Source organism: Podarcis vaucheri (assembly GCF_965113315.1).
Source record: "Podarcis vaucheri genome assembly, chromosome: 5".
NCBI classification, from domain to species: domain Eukaryota; kingdom Metazoa; phylum Chordata; class Lepidosauria; order Squamata; family Lacertidae; genus Podarcis; species Podarcis vaucheri.
The window spans coordinates 86,140,031-86,159,908 of record NC_138763.1 but is presented as its reverse complement, the minus strand read 5'-3'; the positions used below and the strand labels follow the sequence as shown (position 1 = coordinate 86,159,908).

Sequence of the window (19,878 nt, the reverse complement as noted above, 5' to 3'; positions counted from 1 at the left end):
CTGGAATAAGGGAATTTCCCGCAAAAAAAAGAATGGTTGACAGCTATGGGTCCACAACCTGAAAACATGTAACCCAAAGCGTTTGTAACCCGAGGTACCACTGTAGTTAAAAAAGAAAGGGAGACAGAATGCCTGTGTGTGTGTGTGTGTGTGTGTGTGTGTGTGTGTGGCTGCAGATGTTGTCTATTCACCTTACGTTACCACACACATTCTGAACACATACTCTCAACCACATTCTTCCCACAACTAGTCAGGCAGAAGCTACTACATAGGTCTAGAGTTGAATCTAGGCAGTCATGGTGAGCAATGAAACTGCCGGTGCAATGTGGCAGGGATATCCTAGAGAGCTGAGGAATGGGGCTGTGCTTTCTCTCGAATTACCATATTTTTCTGTCTATAAGACTCCCCCATGTATAAGACACCCCCTATTTTGGGGGACTCAGATTTAAGAAAATGAAGGGAGATGGCCCAGAGTATAAGATGCCCCCTAATTTTTGACATTATTTTTTAGGGAAAAAGCCTAGTCTTATACATGGAAAAATATGGTACCTCAGTAGCCAGAGGACAGGAAAGCAATGCCAGGATGCGCACCAAAAATACTGAGGACAGGAGGCGGTTCATAAAGGTTCTGGACTCCCTCCCCACCAAAATAAAACAAAAACAAAAGCCCAGAAACTTTCACTCTTAAAAAATCAAAACTTGTGGCAATTTCGAGCGACACCAGCACTGTCTGACTCAGAGAACAATTCCTCCAAGACCCTGCCTCCAATGCTATTAGTCACTTTATGACATCTGCCTAGCTTGAGGTCTGCAAAACTCTTTGTGACCTTAGAGATTCAGCTGCAGGCGCTGAAGTGTCACAGTTTTTCTGGATGCCATTGGTTTAGCTCTGCTGACATCACAATCTTTGCTGGTCTGACATCACAAACGGGGCATGTCACATGCCATCTCAGGTCAGACTACTGACTGCTTACTCACAGTTGAACACATATTGTACTGTGCTCTGTTACTGATACAAGAGAGAGACTAATTACTACCCAGCTTTTCTTACTGCTGGTGCATAAGCAGGCAAGAGCACAAGGTGATAGAGGGATGAATCTCAGGAGAATGGGAATAGAGGTGAACCCCAATGGGGAAAACAGGCGTGATGGGACAGGTAAGCAAACAAAGAGGCTGGAAAATATGGATGTTGGGTAGCAGAAGTATTCTGAAGGTGTCCAGATAACCAAACAGACAAGGTCAAAATGTGGCCTTTGCCCAAAGGCACAGGGCTGATCCAGGGATCAGATCCTTAGGAGGGAACTAATGGATTGCTTGAGTGGATGGAATTGTGCTGGAATCTGGGAAACATCAATGGCCACAGTGTCCTTGCGGATCCTCCCACTGTAAGACCCATCATAGAACATCTGCCCAACCCAGATGTACCACAACTCCCACCTGGACCAGCCAACATGGGGAATGGTCAGGGATGAAGGCAGCTGTAGTCTAACAATATTTGGAGGGCACTACATTGAGGAAGGGACGCGGGTGGCGCTGTGGTTAAACCAACAGAGCTTAGGACTTGCCGATCAGAAGGTCGGCGGTTTGAATCCCTGCGATGGGGTGAGCTCCCGTTGCTCTGTCCCTGCTCCTGCCAACCTAGCAGTTCGAAAGCACGTCATAGTGCAAGTAGATAAATAGGTACCACTCTGGCGGGAAGGTAAATGGCATTTCCGTGCGCTGCTCTGGTTCGCCAGAAACAGCTTAGTCATGCTGGCCCCATAAAGTGAGATGAGCGCCGCAACCCCAGAGTCATCTGCAACTGGACCTAATGGTCAGGGGTCCCTTTACCTTTACATTGAGGAAGACACCAATTTGCACACAATCAAGATCAGTTACAAAAAGAAAAGGGAGTGAATTTCTCTGGCTAGCTACTCTTTCCCTTTTGATTATTATAATGCCCCCCTCTTGTCTCCATGAAAAGGATCTGCTTTTGTGCCATATGTGACAGTTTGAAAAGGACATTTCATTCTCATTCATCTCTGTCCCTTTCTCTCCATTATAGCTTTTTTAAATCACCTAAAGGATTCAAGTGGTTGTTCAGCTGTTTGGTGACAACAAAAATCCGCTGTCTGCACTTTCATGGATTATAGCATTGCATAATCTTTTTTTTTTCCCCAGAAAAGAGAGAGAGTTTGCCTAACTGCTCTCTAATCTTTCCTTGTATTTATTCCCACTAATGCTCTCTCTTGGGGTAAAATTATGAAATAGTATTCAGAAAGAACATTCCATTGCTCCTCTTTCTGAAGGGTGCTTTCTGTATGGAGCACAAATGCCAAAAGCAAGCGAAGTCTTAAGAACAGCAGAACAGAAATGAAACATATGCAGAGGTTCTCACATAAACGTTTAAATTTTATTTTATTTTATTGATTGATTTAATTGATATACCACCCTATACCCAGAGATCTCATCTTAAAGATGTAAGTATTTTGAAACTACTACTGCAGAAACATGAACAGGGGACCTGAATGGATGACTACTATTTGATTCCTCTCAATCTACCCAGATCTGCCTAGATTGTTTGTGGAGTGGAATGCACAGGGCAAGGAGTCAACCAGAATGCAGATCATGATCTACACTATAAATCTAAATCTTTTGGAGATTTACCATACAGTGGTACCTTGGGTCACATACGCTTCAGGTTACAGACTCCGCTAACCCAGAAATAGTACCTCAGGTTAAGAACTTTGCTTCAGGATGAGAACAGAAATCGCACGGCGGTGGTGTAGCGGGAGCGGGAGGCCCCATTAGCTAAAGTGGTACTTCAGGTTAAGAACAGTTTCAGGTTAAGAACGGACCTCTGGAACGAATTAAGTACGTAACCAGAGGTATCACTGTAGATTGTCAAGGATTTCTGAGACCCAATTGTTTAAGAATAGCAATAACAAATCAACACCTGCTATCTAAATTAAGCTCATGAAGTGAAGAAAGCTAATCAGGAGTGGTCTTTTGTGTGTGATTTAGCTGAGATACCTGCATTTCAGGGGGTTGGACTAGATGACCCTCAGGGTCCCTTCCAGCTCTACAATTCTATGATTCTATGAATCAGAGCAGCCTGGCACAGTGCTATTGCAGCATCTAATTCCCCTTGCTAATGTCCCTCACCCACTGAAATTGTTTGCTTAGGTTCCAGTGAGCTAGATCTGTGATCTTTGATATGCGCATTCTCAAAATAAACTGGGAGGAGGGGTAATTCATAAAATTCACCCTCTATTAGTTCAATTTAGATTTTTTAAAACATTGATGGGGGAGGTTAAAGAAGAGCAACTCCTGTGCTTTCAAAGTGTTGGTGCTGACCTTTAAAGCCCTAAATGGTCTTGGCCCAGTATACTTGAAAGAGCGTCTCCACCCCCATCATTGTGCCCAGACACTGAGGTCCAGCTCTGAAAGCCTTCTGGTAGTTCCCTCACTACGAGAAGTGAAGCTACAGGGAACCAGGCAGAGGGCCTTCTTGATAGTGGCCCCTGCCCTGTAGAACGCCCTCCCAAAAGATGTCAAGGAAATAAACAACTATCTGACTTTTAGAAGACATCGGAAGGCAACCCTGTATAGGGAGGTTTTTAATGTTTTATCTTTTACCGCATTATTATTATTATTATTATTATTATTATTATTATTATTATTATTTGTTGAGAGCCGCCCAGAGTGGTTGGGGAAACCCAACCAGATGGGTGGAGTATAAATAAAAATTTTATTATTATTATTATTATTATTATTATTATTATTATTATTATTATTATTCAGACCTGACCTGTTTCAGGATTACCCTTCCACTGGGACAATATAATACATTTTCAGGTGAAATAAATATAAAACAAAATACCATATTACTTATTACAAAGATTTTTTACAGAAACATATGTCAGAACAAAAACTGTATCTAACAAGCCAAATTAAAAACAGAACAAACATCTATACAACAATCACTGAAACTAATGATATGAGGTGTTCTTAACAACTCTTTAAAATAGTATCTAGATTGTAGATGGTCATGATATAGCCACATATCTATACAGTGGAACCTTGGAAGTGGAACACCTTTGAACTTGAATGTTTCAGCTCCCGAACGATAGAAAACAAGAAGTGATTGTTCTGATTTTCGAATGATTTTTGGAAGCTAAACATCTGGCACAGCTTCCACAGCTTTCAATTGGCTGCAGGACGCTCCTGCAGCCAATCAGAAGCCATGTTTTCAAACTGTTCCAGGAGTTTAATGGACTCCCGGAATGGATTAAATTTGAAAACCAAGGTACAACTGTATACAAAAGAATGCACAAAGATGAGAAAATAGTCATCTAGCAGCTTCTGTCAAGTGCATAAACCACCATAGTAACACTTACACTGGGGAACAATTTTTTTGTTGCATTGAACACCTGCAGTTGTTCTAACCTAATTTTGATGTGCTGATTTCATATCTGAAGTTGGTTTTGTTCTGTAAGCTCTAGTTTTTTTGCAATTCATGTTTTTTTCACTTTTCACCATAATCTTTGTTTTTCACAATGCAAGAATTCAATATTTAATTAAACACATAGCCAAAGTAGTACAATATGAGTATAAATGTACGTGACTTATAAAGCATTGAACATAACATGTATAGCATTGAAAATGACATGTATATCTATGTACAGTTGGAGGTATGCAAAAAAATGTATATTCCCTTAGGATACACAGTATACCGGGGAACAATCCCCCCCCCATTTTCTTTTGCATGAGATTTTTCAACTGTTCTTATATGTTCTTTCAATGCTGATTTCAAATCTGAAATTGATTTTTGTGTACATGCTATAGTTATCTTTCAATTTCCGACTTTTGCCGATATGTCATATTTACACTGGGGATAAGTGGACAATGACACGTTGATCTACCATGGTAATTATTGTTTTGCAAACTTAATTTTTCTTTATTTTTACAGTTTTGTAACCTAAATATTTGTATTTTTCAGATCGGATCATGGCTTCTTCAAGTAGACAAAAATGTGTAAACAAGCCTGATTCCTTTTTTTATGTATGTGGCTGCTACGAACTTCCTCGTCAAAGACACAATATGGGGGGAAAGAAGTGGGGGAGGAAGCATGCCCATGGTTTGCTGGAGCAAGAGTGTGATGATGCCAGAATAAGCACAGCATGTCGACCTAAGCTGTGTGTGCTGAGTTTCAGTTTTCTGGGTCATATGGAAAGATCTGAACCACTTTTGAGGCCGACTTTGAGTATCCTGCTTTGAAGAAGAGGTACAACAATGTCTCATTCTCAGATTTATCCAGTAAGCAGGATGACCTGAGCTACATGTAGCCACATGTCTTTGTTCTAGCTCATTAGGAAGTATCCTAACTGTTTCAATATCCCAGGCCAGCTGGCCTAAGTGTTTTGGAGTTTAGGATTAGTCCAGAGTCCTTCTATTCTAGGTCCGTAAGTGACTCATGAATGCATTTGTTCTGAACACATACTTCACTTAATTTTACTGAAGGCTATAAGACTTATTCGGGATGCGGGTGGGTTAAACCACAGAGCCTAGGACTTCGGCAAGGTCGAAGGTTGGCGGTTCGAATCCCCGTGACAGGGTGAGCTCCCATTGCTTGGTCCCAGCTGCCAACTTAGCAGTTCAAAAGCACGTCAAAGTGCAAGTAGACAAATAGGTACCACTCCGGCGGGAAGGTAAACGGTGTTTCCGTGTGCTGCTCTGGTTCTCCAGAAGTGGCTTAGTCATGATGGCCACATGACCCGGAAGCTGTACACCGGCTCCCTCGGCCAATAAAGCGAGATGAGCGCCGCAACCCCAGAGTCGGCCACGACTAGACCTAATGGTCAGGAGTCCCTTTACCTTATTCATGGCATAAAGCATATCACTTGTTTGTTTTTAAACCCAAACAGCAGCTTGCTACTCATAATTTATGGTATAAGATATAAAGTTCCCTGTTCCCTAAAATGTTGTTAGGAGACTAGCTCTGTCCCAGCTCCTGCCAACCTAGCAGCTTGAAAGCACACCAGTGCAGTAGATAACTAGGTACCGCTGTGGTGGGAAGGTAAACAGCATTTCTGTGCACTCTGGTTACCGTCCTGTTGCGCTAGAAGTAGTTTAGTCATGCTGGCCACATGACCCGGAAAGCTGTCTGTGGACAAACACTGGTTCCCTTGGCCTGAAAGCAAGATGAGCACCACAACCCCATAGTCGCCTTTGACTGGACTTAACTGTCCAGGGGTCCTTTACCTTTTTCATTACAACATGGGCTCCCTCATTATGGGCAGTGGTGGTCTCTCAGGACATTATGGCGTCCTGAGAGAGGGCAAAATTTGATTACCACCCCCCATGGGCGTGGCCAAGATTTTTGTTCGGGGGCAGTCTTTTGTTAGGGGGGCAGAACCTCAGATTTGTATTGGTTATTATTAAGGGGGGCAGCTGGCCCCTGACCATGCCCATGCCCCCCCAAAATATTGAGTAGGTACTCATATACCCACTGCCTTGAGGCACGTCTCTGGGAGAAGAAAAGGCAAATGAGTAAACCCCAAGCAAATCTGGAGTGGAGTCCCTGAAACAGTTGAGTGGTGCCTAGTACGCCTCCTTCTGGCAACGGCTGCAGCCAAGCTGGTGTCAAATGTATTGTTTTGCTTTCATTTTGACCACATCAGTGCAGCCTAGAGAGGGGGGTGTCTTGTCATTTGAGCAGCCCAGGGCCTCCATACATGCTGTCCTGGCTTGTGCCTTAGAGAGGTCACAACACAGGAGGCATCAGTTACAAGTTACCCGTGTCTGCAGCCACAGCAGGCGCTGTGATTCTCCAGTGGTTTGACTTCATATCCAGAAGCACGCTCCATTGTCTCTCAAGACAGATGGATGCCAACAACAACCTGTTGTTTTTATTATTATTAATTATTTATTGTTGTTGTTATTGTTATTATTTTGCACCCCTTGGCTTGGTGCCCTGTGCGGGGAAACTGCTCACACCACCCTAGATCTGGCACTACTTATGGGTATGATTTCCCCTCTACTTCGATGGTTGGCTTTAACCAGAGTTCAGCTTGATAGGTGTGCATTGACGCTAACCGCGTTATCCCAATATTGGTTCTTAACCAGGCTTTGCAAAGCTGCTTCAGAAATTGCACTCACAAACTCTGGGGGGGTTACAAGGACAATATTGGATAGCACCACTGGAAAGTTAACCACGTCTCTTCTCTAAAGCATGCACCCACACAGGGGTGGCCTGTCTCATTTCACCACCTGAGGTAAAATGGGAAGGTGCCACTTCTCCCTGCCCAAGCCTCACTTTCCAGGGTTATGCAGCAGGGTCTCCTGGTGAGATCTCGCGAGAGTTCAGTGAGATCTCACAAGATCTTGTGGAAGCAGCAGCCACGGCTGTGTGGCCCTGGCAGTGGCAGCAGTAGCAGGTAGGGTGCCCATGGAGGCACCACCCCATTGGATTCTGCCTCCCGATGTGGGAAGCTGGCCCTGAGCCCAGCAAATATTCTTCGTTTCCTACCTAACTTTAAGACACACTGGGAATATGTTTGCTTTAGATCCCTGAGCTACAGGATGTGCATAGACAGGAGGCCTGGGCAGAGAATTGTGCGGGATTTTATCTTTTTGCACCGGGATTTGAGAATACAGCATAACAAAAGAAATAGAAACCTGTCAGCTAAAATCTGTTTTGTAGGTCACAGACTTTTTCAGGCCCTTTATAAGCCTACGATGAACCTCATACACTGAAGATGCTTTCTCATATTTCAACTTGCTAGTATTATTCCCTTTGTCTCAAGCAATTAGCTGTGTCAGTGCAACTACTCCATGCTTTACACAACTTAATAAAGATAAAAGCAGGTTGTTTCTGGTGGCAAAGTCATGCCTCAGGATGATCACTAGATGGCAGAAGCACACAATTCTTTAAGCCACATAAAGATGGAAAGGAAAAAGCAAGTTTTGTGGCCACTTCTAACATCTGCAGCTATGGAATCAGCAGAACTGAATTAAGACGGATCCTCAAGCTAGTGAATACAACATTAATGTTATGAAGCTCATAATTATTATTGTATGTCAGTGTTACTACTACAAAACTAGATGCTACCCAAAAAAAAAGCTGCTAGCTTTTGAAAGTGCGCTCAGTGAATAAAATTATCTCCCCCGCCCCTCAACATTGTTCTCTCTTTAACAGCAACCTAACAGAGAAATTTTCTGGGACGCGGATGGCACTGTGTTCTAAACCACAGAGCCTAGGGCTTGCCGATCAGAAGGTCAGCGGTTTGAATCCCTGTGACGGGGTGAGCTCCCGTTGCTCGGTCCCTGCTGCTGCCAACCGAGCAGTTCGAAAGCACGTCAAAGTGCAAGTAGATAAATAGGTACCGCTCCGGTGGGAAGGTAAATGGCATTTCTGTGTGCTGCTCTGGTTCGCCAGAAGTGGCTTAGTCATGCTGGCCACATGACCCGGAAGCTGTACGCCGGCTCCCTCGGCCAGTAAAGCAAGATGAGCGCCGCAACCCCAGAGTCGTCTGCGACTGAACCTAACGGTCAGGGGTCCCTTTACCTTTACTCACAGAGAAATTTAGCAGGTGAAACAGATATATAAAGTGATGGGGATTGGGGGTGAGAGAGATTCACCTACTAAAGTTCAAGATTCAGAGCCAGTTTAACCATAGGGGCACACTATGTGTCTGCCTAGGGAAGCTAAGTTTTTAGTGCAGCCTCATCTGAAGGGCAATAAAATTCAAAAGGCACCAAACAATGGTGCTGGTGATGCAAGGAGGAGTCAGCAACAGCCAGTTCCAGCAGTCTGCATTTTCCAGAATGCAGAGTCAATGACACCATTTTATCCCAATGGAACAAAACCTCCTAAATGGGTCTTTCTTAGAGACACAGTGGCGCCTTCTTCAGAGCTCTCCTGAGAGCCAAAGAGGCCTGCAGCAGTGGTAGTGATGAAGCTGGTGTGGAACCGGTTACCATTTTCCAACATGCTGCCATGCCAACATATTGTTGGGACACAGCAAGGAGGCAATGGTTTTGATGGAAGTTGTACTCTGAAATCACTTGAAGGCAAGCTTCTTGGAAGTACCTGAGAAACTCCTCTGATAACAGCAACAAACCTCCAAGTGTCAACATGAAGAATCATAATGGGCAGCAAACTGATTTCCTAATCAGTTTTCCCCCCTCTCCTTTCTTGCAGAGGAAGCCCATTCCCTTTTCCTGATAAAAAAAAGGATGCTTAGGATTGCATCTCCTCACAGTGGAGAAGGTTTCAGCTGCCTGGGGCCTGATCCTGCCTTTTTCTTGCTTGTGTGAAGCATGGACGGCTCACTAGACTGGTTGTCTTGCAAAACCTCTGGAACTCAGTGAGACTTGCTTATATGTGCTTAGGCAGGTGCAGCCAGTGATCACGGTCTGGTCAGTCTAGCAGAACTTTTGAGGGGCAGGGGAGACAGCTGTGAGCCACCCCTGCAGGAGAGGAAGCATCCCTCACACAGGCTCATCGAGAATGCAGTACCAGTAGCCAGCATCTTGCAAACCCACACACAATTAAGAAAAACGCTGTTTACTTACCCAGCCAACTTCTGTTTAAATACACTGAAACGAACACTGGAGGGACTGTGAAGAAATCTACCACCGAGTTTACTTCCAGCCAGAACCATAGCTTGTCGTTGGCTGCTATGAACTGGGGAGGGAAATGAAGAGGATAAGGATACTGGTTCTTGTAGGGGGGTGGGGTGGGGGGTGGGGATTCCTTATGAAAGATACAACAGATTTTCTGTTTGTCCCTTGGAAATAATTAAGGCATTGTTTCGTGACCTCTAATTAAAATACACCTGCTTATTCATTTTAATTCATTAATTAATTGACTAATTCATTTTAAAAAAAAATTAAACCTGTTTTTTAAGGGTGCACTCTTCCCACCCGAAGAACCCTTTGTAAAATACATTTTCATGTAAAATACATGAAGATACAATTGCAAACACGCACACAAAAACTCCCCAGCAGCGAAAGGTTCCCCCCCCCCCATGCAACTGTATGATCTGTTGTCTGTGGCAAGGGGCTCACCCTCACCCTGACTATTGGGTGGACTGGCCCTGTCTGGTGCCTTTAGACCCCCACCTCTCTATCCTTGGGTTGAAAGTGAAAACTGGTTTGGATTTTTGGTCCAATGCAAACAAACAAAAAATCACCCTTTGGGGGTACTACTTAAATCGCCTTCTCACATTTTACTCCAGTTCAAATTCAGTGCTCTGTTGAACATGGAAGCCTTTACACTCCATTGGCTTGCAATTTTTAAATGTTTAAAAGCTAACAAAATAAAATGGTTAAAATGGCATTCTTCACATGAAATAAGACTTGAGCTGAGCTCCAACTCTTTACTGCTCAGGACCACAGAACCTCAAAGACCACCTCTCTTCATATGAGCCTACCCGGATCCTGTGATCGTCAGCTGAGGCCCTTCTTCGTGTGCCTCCTCCGTGAGAGGTCTGGAGAGTGGCAACACGAAAATGGGCCTTTTCTGCAATGGCTCTCCACTTGTGGAATGTTCTGCCCAGGGAGGCTCACTTCACACCTTCATTATACACCTTTAAGTGCCAGGGACCAGGCCTTTGGCTGACTAACATCCTATATCCTTTTAAATGTGTTTGTGGGAGTGGTAGGGGTTATTGGTTTGCTTTGTTTTTGTTCTTATTTTTATTAGGTACTTTGTGTTTTTGTCTTGTTTTTTTGTGTGTGTGAATCGCCCTGAAATCTACAGATGCAGGGTGGTATAAATATTTTAATGACAATGATAATAATAATATGCTTTGACAAATATCTGTTACACCAAAAGGAAAGGGGGAGCAGGGTGGGTGGGGAGAATGTATCAAGAAACCAGGCAGCTCCCTATCCAGACAATGGGATTAATTTGTCTACTCTGTAGCAGGTGCCACCAACCTATAAAGGCTTTCAATGGTTCCCCTGGGAAGGTGCCCTGGACTCTGAGCTTTCATGGGGGGTGAGTTTCCAGCCCACCTAGGAAGAAAGTTATGGGACAAAAGGTGCAGGTACCTTCTAAATGTGAAGTGAGAGTAAGTGTGGTGTGTCCACCTGGTATATTTTTTTCCTAGTACTGAAGAATGCTCCCTGTTGCTATTAGCTGATGCTGGAAAGCACTGGCGGAGGAAGAAGAGTGCAGGGGGAGCGCACCGCCCCCGGCAGCGCGATCCCCAGGGTGCCATTGTGGCTGCCCCCTGCAGGCGGAGCGCCCCGCCCCGGAACGTGCGCCAGCCCCACCCCCCTGCTCTCCGCCCCCGGTGCCAGAGCATGAAGCTCCACCACTGCTGGAAAGTGGAGACACAAAGGCTTGTTTCACTTTATTGCAGGCTTAGGGCCTCCCAGGAAACCCAATGCGGGGGATAAGAGCTCTTGGGAATGTTAGTGCAGTGAACCTCTCCATCCCATGCTCTGGTTGTAGATATGTGTAAACAAAACCATGCTGTATCACCGTTGTATTCATAGACATTCATTCCAAGGAAGCAAAACTCTGGAATCTCAGGATTATCCTGCTGCTATGAGATTGTGGTGCGTGCAGCAAGCACCTTTGGGAAGTTTTTAATGTTCAATGTTTTATTTTGCTTTTATATGTGTTGCAAGCTGCCCAGAGTGGCTGGGGCAATGCAGACAGATGGGCAGGGTATAAATTATCATTCTTATAAGCGACTGATGGTGGATGGAGTAAGATCTGCTACAAACACAGTGTGTGTGTGTGTGTGTGTGTTTGTGTGTGTGTGTGTGAGAGAGAGAGAGAGAGAGAGAGCGCACTGCTGTTGCACAATAAATCCATAAACCTCTTTATCATGGAGCAAAGGTTTATTGAAGCAATTCCTGTTCTCAGCATGGCTAGAGAAAAGTCTTCCCATTCAAGGGCAATAGCCTATTTTATTTTATTTTATTTTTTTAAAACCTTTATGGATGTGGTACGGTGGTACCTTGGTTTTCGAACATAATGCATTTGGAAGACCGTTCAACTTCCGAAACGTTCGAAAACCAAAGCATTTACTTCCAGAAGCATTTACTTACGGAAAACTCAATATGAAAGCCGTGTGGCACATTCAAACGAAAAGCTTTTGAAAACCGAAGCAGTTACTTATGGGTTTTCGCGTTTGGAAACCAAAATGTTCGACTTCCGAGACGTTAAAAAATCGAGGTACCACTGTATTTTAATTTGACAAACTTGGCTTCCCAAATATAAACAAAAAATAAAAAGCAAACCCACCTACCACACATGAAAACCAATTCAACTATGATGGCCTTCGTACACTTTTGCGCATCCATAGCAGTATGTTGCTGCTTGACACTTTTAGGCCGCTGGCTTTCCCCGCCCCCCCTCCCCCCACCCGGTTATCCCCACAAGTGCCTCTGGGGAAAAAACACTGTGGCACCTCACCCTCCCCTCAAGCCAAGCAATATGGAGATTTGCACTTACCCGCAAGCCGAAGTAGAGCAGGAAGAACACGTTGAAAGCCATGTCTATCTGTAACGTGAAATCTTTGTAGAAATTCTGGCAAGATTCTATTGGGCTATTTGAGAAAAGAAAAAAAGACCAGAGTAAACTAAAGGGAATGAAGTTTGCATATCAGAAGTATGGCAAAAGTAACGTCAGCTGGCCACTGTTAGCATTTCGATTAGAGAATGGACAGGATTCAGTCATTATACGCTGCTTCTGGCTCTTCCATTACTTCTAAAGCACGCAGGCATTGAAAGAAATAATAATATTTGGAACATTGTTTTTGTATTGTCAGCCATTCTTACTGTTCACCTGTTAGTTGCAACAGGTGAGCAGAAACATGCAGGCACTTTTAAGGAATGACAAGCAGGAAAATCTCTTAGGATTCCTCAATCCCTCATTAACCCTTAAAGAACTGGCTTCTTTCTACCGGGTACATAAAGCTATAACAGTTCAATCATCAAATTTGGGTTGCCAACTTTTTAGCAGGTCTTGTTCCTCTGCCTGTTACAGCAGGTGGCTCTGCAGGCAACAGTAGGTGCCTATGCATGCGAAAAGCTTCATCTGCTAATTCCTGCAGATTCAGCTGCTGCTAAAGGTACAAGAGCATGCCACCCCCCACCCCCCATTAGCTGGCAACCCAAAATCTAGCAAACGTGATTTCATTATAAAAAGTTTTGTGTATTTTGGATGAAACATCATCTTGTAAATCAGTAACACCAACAATTTCAGAAAGTTTTCTAAAAAGAGCCCCCACCAAATTAATGCCATCTTATATTAAGCACTCCCCTTTCTGGTTAATGTAATATAAAGAGTTGCTTATGGATATTAGCAACTTGGGGGAGATACTCGTTTGCTTCTTTACAAATACAGTACCATGAATCTAGTAGAAAGAAGAGCATAGCCCGCTGTTAGAATTAATGCAGACCAACATAAATTAAAGGAGTAGAAGCAGGACTCTAAGGGTTAATTTTCACATGCAGATTTCAGATTCCCCTCTCTTTCTCAGGCAGCCTTGCAAAATCTAGTTTTGCTTTTTTTAAAAGGGGCACATCCAACTCTCTAGCATACTCTATACAAACTGGTACTGTGGCATGCTTCAATAAAACAGATTGCAGCAAATTGAAAAATATGCACGTGTGTGTGTGTTGTGATTTATTTGTGATGGTCCTATGAGATGGTTGGAAAGACTGCAGATCACAGTCCCCAGGTTAAGTAGCATGTCCCAAGATTTGTGACAAGTTACCATTCAGTCAGCATAACCATACAGAGGTCAGGAATGATGCTTAGAAGTTACTTAATTCTGGGAAGGAGATGTAAAAAATACACGCTTGAGGTAACGGGAAGGAAAATGACAATTACGGAGAAATTCGATGACTCTTCTTTTTACAAATAAATCACTACATATATCATACCAGTTAGTATAGCGCTACATCTGAAGGTGCAAGGCTAAATTGCTAAACAAGCAAGGTTCTGTGCATTCTGAATGTTGCTGACCTAACTGAAGGCAGGGAAGGAAATTAGCTGGATTTTGAGGGTATTACACATGCAGCCAGGTTCCCATTTACTTGCAAACATCGCAGCTCAAACAAGTCCGATAATAGCATGCCCCCGCTTTATCCTCAGGCATGTTTATAGTTGCCAACATTTCCCTGAAGGGCAGTGACGCACAGTTCTAAGAAGACTTGGTAGCAACCAACGCCATATTCACAGTGTTTTGAAATACTACTTGCAAATGTTGCATCAAAATAATTAAACACGCAAGTCTTATAGAAAGAGTGTCAATTGCAATAAATAAAGGACAAAACGGTATATTTGTGGTATTGTTGTTAGTATCTCACATTGTCTTGGTAGCAAAGCAACCGAAAATAAATCTTGCTTTAATACATTAGAGAAAATTGAGGAAACCAGAACAGGGGAAAACTTCTGCTTTCAGTCCTGCCCCCCCCCCCCACACACACATACACACTTTCCCCGGAGTATGCAGAATGAGAGTCAGGCATCTCACCCACTTCCAGATCCTCTAAGTATCTGAAAACCATGGACCTGGCAAGGGATGAAATGTGCAAGCTCCCACATTGTCATTGTAACAGAAACGGGAAAAGCAGAAGTGTGAGACATTAATGCATCTGCTTTGTAAGCTTCTTCTGAAGTCCACGAAGCAACCCTTCCAACAGAAGCTTCTCCAATGCAAAAACTAGTAAGGAGATGAGTTCTAGCTAGCCTCCTTTCAGATATGTGAGGGGAATTGTCAATGAAGATGATTCAGACATGTTTTCCCCTCCCCTCCCCTGCAGTCTAAAGTGTCCCAGTATTGTAGTCCAATATTGTGCAGTCTAAAATGGTATACTACTAGTAGTCCAAGATTGTCAGAGACACTGGGTAGGGGCTTATTTTCACATACTGATTTCATTCCAGACAATCATCATCACAGAAATCTGCAGTCAACCGAAGGTAAACAGACAACACATGAAAAAGCACAGTTGTTTGGAACCATTCTGCAAAGGACTAGTTGCAGTGGAAGTAACTATTGTCAAGTTCCCAGACTATGGGCTGAATCCAGACTGAGAGTTAGAGTCCACTGAATTCAATGGGGTTTAGGCATAACTACCAGTCTGGATCCAGCCCTGTGTTTACGAAGTGATAGTCGAAATTATCACATGGCAAGAGTGGATAGTGAAATGGCTGCCATGGGCCATCACTCTCTCTTTTCCCTTCAGGAAATTACTTTGGCAATGAGGGTGGAGTAATGAGCCTTCCATACATTTCCTCTAAAAAAACCAAAACACTAATTGTACATATTTACCATGACAAGCGCAGAGTTACAGCAAACCCCTGACGTGGGATTGCTCTTACACAAAGCTAAGCTGTGACACCACAAATACAATCATCGCATACCAAACACCTCTTAAACACAAGCTTAGCCTTTAAGATCCTGACAGTAGGTTGCGTCACCTCAGTACAGATATTGTAGAGTTGGAAAAGGTCGAGGGGGTGTAGTGGCTCCCCCCACAAGAAAAGGTCAGAGTACCTGTAACTTCTTAAGTTTAAAGAAAAGGCGGATATGGTGTGACATGCTAGAAGTTTATAAAACTATGCATCCCTCTTCCACAGCACTAGAACTTGTGCACATTGAATAAAGATGAATGCTGGGAGATTTAGGGCAGTCAAAAGAAAATACTTATTTACACAGTGCATAGTCAAGAACTATGGAGCTCGCTCGCCCAGGAGGCAGTGGAGGCAACCAACTTGGATGGCTTCAAAAGAAGATTGGGCAAATTGATGTTCTATCAATGGCTACTAGCCATAATGGCTATGCTCTACCTCTACAGTTGGGGGAAGGAATGCTTCTGAATAGCAGTTTCTGGAAACCACAGGAGGGCAGTGCGCTCTTGTGCTCTCGTTCTGGTCCCTGGTTTCCCACAGGCAGCTGAGGACAGAATGCTGAATGAATAGCAGAATTTAAAAAATATGTATTTTTGTTTCGTTTTGTTCCACTTTAGGCCAATTCAGCTACATCAATTGATCACTTTTCCTTCTATCCCACCCTGCCCAACTCATAACATGAATAACCCAGAATAAGTTGTTTATTTATGCATCAACAGGGCTATTAAATGAACCACAGTATCCCAGACAAGATGCACAAAACAGACGGCCGTATACAGCGGTTTTCTGTAGTTTCTTCCTGCCGTCCTACAAACTTGCTGGGAATTAATTAGCAGTGCGCTGGGGAAGTCTTGAAAACCTCTACAGCATTCCAATTAACAATTAGAAAGAGTGCTGACTGGGCGGGTTGTCATTAAAACTTAAATGAAACATAAAAATTGGGGCGACTGCAGAAGGTGGCATTGATAAACAGCAAATGTGAAAGAAGAAGAAGCTTCTATCACTGATATATCGCCAGCACATTAATATATAATCAAGAGAAAGATTAACTGCAAATGGAAGCCCAAATGGTTTTGTCCGCATAGATGCCTGAAATTCAAAGACATATACATGTATACCCAGTTAACACCGTGGTATGAGATGCCACACAGGCATAACCAGATCAAACCCAAGTCACTGGGTTGTAGACAACTTTTTTTTTTAATACTTAGAGTAAACCCTTTGAAATGTATGAACACGACTATATGTAGTCTACTAATTTCAATGCATCAACTCTGAGTAAAAGTTCCTCAAGGTCTATGTTCCACTAGGAAGCTTTGCTATGCAAGCACCATGGGAAATAATAATGTTGTTGCACAATTTCTGTTCATTTCGCTGCTGCCAGTGGATTGTTTCTGTCTGAACAGTCTTAACGCCAGTTGGCTCAGCAGTTAATGTTAATTGCTACAAACAGGCAAAGAACATACATGTTTTATCTATTTTACTTCTACATGGGCTTCAAAACCATATATTTTAACTGGAGGGCAGGTGTGGAGCAGGTGTTGGGAGAGCAGCTGTTCAGACTAGGTGGTTTTTTTAACTGATAAGAAATGCTTAGAAGACCATATCGACTGAATATGGATACTCTGAAGTTTTAACATGGTTACTACATAAGCACAAACCTGCAGTGCCTTAGATAAAGCATCCCAAACTCCTTTGCCATATTTCGTCCAGAAATCTATGCTGGGGCACAGCCTTAGACTACAGCCCTTTTTTGGTGGTGGTGGGGAATAGTGCTGTGAAATCATACAAGATCATGGTAAATGACTGCCTTTATCTCCCTCTCTCTACCCCCCCCAACTTTGGATGTCCCAGTTTTCCCAGGACACTTGTGGGGTATGTGCTTTGACCTTGAAGAACAGTTAGCTAAGGTATTAGCTCTTCTGAACAGAATCCTGAAGGGACCTGCAACTAATTAGAAACACCAAATTTCCCCCTTGGTAGCCACTCTTGAGAACAAAGCATAACAGAAGCAGTTTGGCTGCCTGCCGCTGCGCCCATGCCCTTGTAAGCAGCAATATCTGTGAAGAGCAACAAATCGAAGCACAGTAAAACAAGGTATGCCTGTATTATGGAGGTATGCTTTGTATTATGTTATTAATACTATCGCTTAACATATGTTTGTCATGGTCTTTGGCTACAATAAATTTATGAGTAGCAGCAGCAGCAGCAGCAGAAACAGCAGTAGCAGCAGTTTTACAAGCAGTATACAACAATAACGATAGCATGAATATATAATAAACCTCCAACATGCTTTTCCTTTTCATCACCATTATATTCATAAACACTTCCTCCGCTCGGCTCCACATTAAAGAATCCAAAATCCAGTGGTGTCCAAAATGTGCTACTTCTCCTTGCCTCACAACTGAGCCACCTCTGGGTTCCAACAAGTCTTGGTCCCAAATTATCCTCAATTCCTTGCTTCTGTTCTAATTCTATCGTGCAAGAGAACTAGATTTGTTACTTTGCAAGTCAATGATGAATTTATGGATGTCTCCAAATCTGAGACACCCATCTAGCTGCCCAGTGAAAAGCAATGGCCAGTATAAACCTTGGCTATGGCTTGACCACAAACCTAGATTTAGACAACATGTTACGCCAAAGCATTTGTCAGTGTGGCTGTGGGAGTAACAAACAAAACCCATGGAAGAGCAAAGTGACTGACTGCAAGTTTATCTCCTGGAGCCCATTCATTTGCATGGTATGAGTAATGAACTGTTCTGCTATTACTATTATGGTTTCTGCTACTTGCTTACCCAAAGCCATGCACTTAAGCCAACTGGTGCTTTTTAGCTTTTACACTGTTTTAGTTGTATCCTGGTTTTAATGTACGTTTGTAAGTTGTTTTCAGGGTTTTTTGTTTAAAAATAGTTACAAAGAAGTTCAAATAACAGCAATAACACTAATAATAGTAGTAATAATAATAGCAGAACACAGATTGCGGCCAATTGCCCCAACCCAATATTTCAGGACACATGTCTGCAGTGTAGGGAGTGAGAAGTGATTGATATTTATTCCTTTTACCTCTATAAAGTTCATGGGTGTATCTGTCTACAGAATTAAGAAGTATGTGTGTGTGTGTGTGTGTGTGTGTGAGAGAGAGAGAGAGAGAGAGAGAGGTGTAAGGCTGGGACTATTTTGAACAAATGTGGCTATAGCAGGATGAGTCCAGTAGTTGCCTCTTGATCTCAATGATGCTGCTTAATTATAAATGCTGCCATTTTCCCTCCTCCTCCATCACTGAAGGACCATGACAAAAATCACAATACTGTTTAGTTCAAAGAGGAAACAATCCATGAGCCCTACCCAACAGACACACCACAATGAAACGTCTGGCTTTGAATAGCAACTACAGTGGTACCTCGGGTTAAGAACAGCCCTGTTTACGAACTATTCAGTTTACATTCTCCGCAAAACCAGAAGTAGTGTCCCGGTTTGTGAACTTTACCTTGGTCTAAGAATGGAATCTGAACGGTGGAAGGACACTGGCGGCAGGAGGCCTCATTAGGGAAAGCACACCTCAATTTAAGAATGGTTTCGGTTTAAGGACGGGCTTCCAGAACGGATTAAGTTCATAAACCGAGGTACCACTGTACGCTCCCTTTGCCATAGAAAGTCATTTCAGTTTCCATGTGGCAAGGGAAGCTCACTTGGGCACATAGAACTAGCTGCATGATCCTTTGGACCTCAGCCTGAATCAACAGTTGGCAATACTGCAGGGTGTGCAAATTCTGACAAATCTCTAAAAATTGTAGAATGAACAGGTGCAATCCACTTGGTGCCCTTGCATGCCCAAAAGGGCTTTTGATCCACCAGTGTAGTGTAGTGGTTACGAGCAGTGGACTCGTAATCTGGTGAACCAGGTTTGATTCCCCGCTCCTCCACATGCAACTGCTGGGTGTCATTGGGTTAGTCACACTTCTCTCTGAGTCTCTCAGCCTCACTCACCTCACAGAGTGTTTGTTGTGGGGGAGGAAGTGAAAAGGAGATTGTTAGCAGCTTTGAGACTCCTTAGGGTAGTGATAAAGCGGGATATCAAATCCAAACTCTTCTTCTTCACAAATGGACGAGGACATTTATGCAGATTCCCTCCTTCCTACACCACCTTCCACTTTGTCCCCACCCCCCTCAGGAGCAGATTGACAAAAATATGTCTACTCTTTTCTTCTGATTTGCTTGATCAAAAGTCCTCCCATGAGCACAACACCATCAATTGAAATCTACCCAATGTCCCAGAAGCTAGGTGATTGATTAGATATATAGAAGACAAAGAGAGAGTGATTCATGTAGGTTGCACATGATATATCTAATTCTGTAGAGAAGGTGACTAATGAGTCTGAACAATAAGGCTTGGTGACCTCTTATAGATTGAGTGCCAAAGGCTACGCCTGCCAAACTTGATTAATAATATTTTATATTTTCTTTTCATGGTAGTCAGTTTATTATCAATACCAGACTAAATTTGGGGCTGACAT

At 43.2% G+C, this 19,878-nt stretch overlaps 1 protein-coding gene and 1 long non-coding RNA gene across 16 annotated transcripts in view; one reads left to right on the top strand and one right to left on the bottom strand.

Moving 5' to 3' along the window:
- The window catches only part of KCNMA1 (potassium calcium-activated channel subfamily M alpha 1), a 562,063-nt gene that overhangs the window by 244,553 nt on the left and 297,632 nt on the right, over window positions 1-19,878 (bottom strand). For all 15 annotated transcript variants that reach the window (XM_082225122.1, XM_082225124.1, XM_082225123.1 and 12 more), the window contains exons 4-5: window positions 12,458-12,551; window positions 9,559-9,670 (exon numbers count right to left, since the gene is read on the bottom strand). In XM_082225122.1, coding sequence (XP_082081248.1) covers window positions 9,559-9,670; window positions 12,458-12,551 — 206 coding nt within the window. The remainder of the gene's footprint in view (window positions 1-9,558; window positions 9,671-12,457; window positions 12,552-19,878) is intronic.
- LOC309533642 lies at window positions 943-9,480 on the top strand. Its single transcript, XR_014220372.1, has 3 exons — window positions 943-1,156; window positions 4,982-5,266; window positions 9,185-9,480. It is a non-coding gene; the product is annotated as an uncharacterized lncRNA (long non-coding RNA).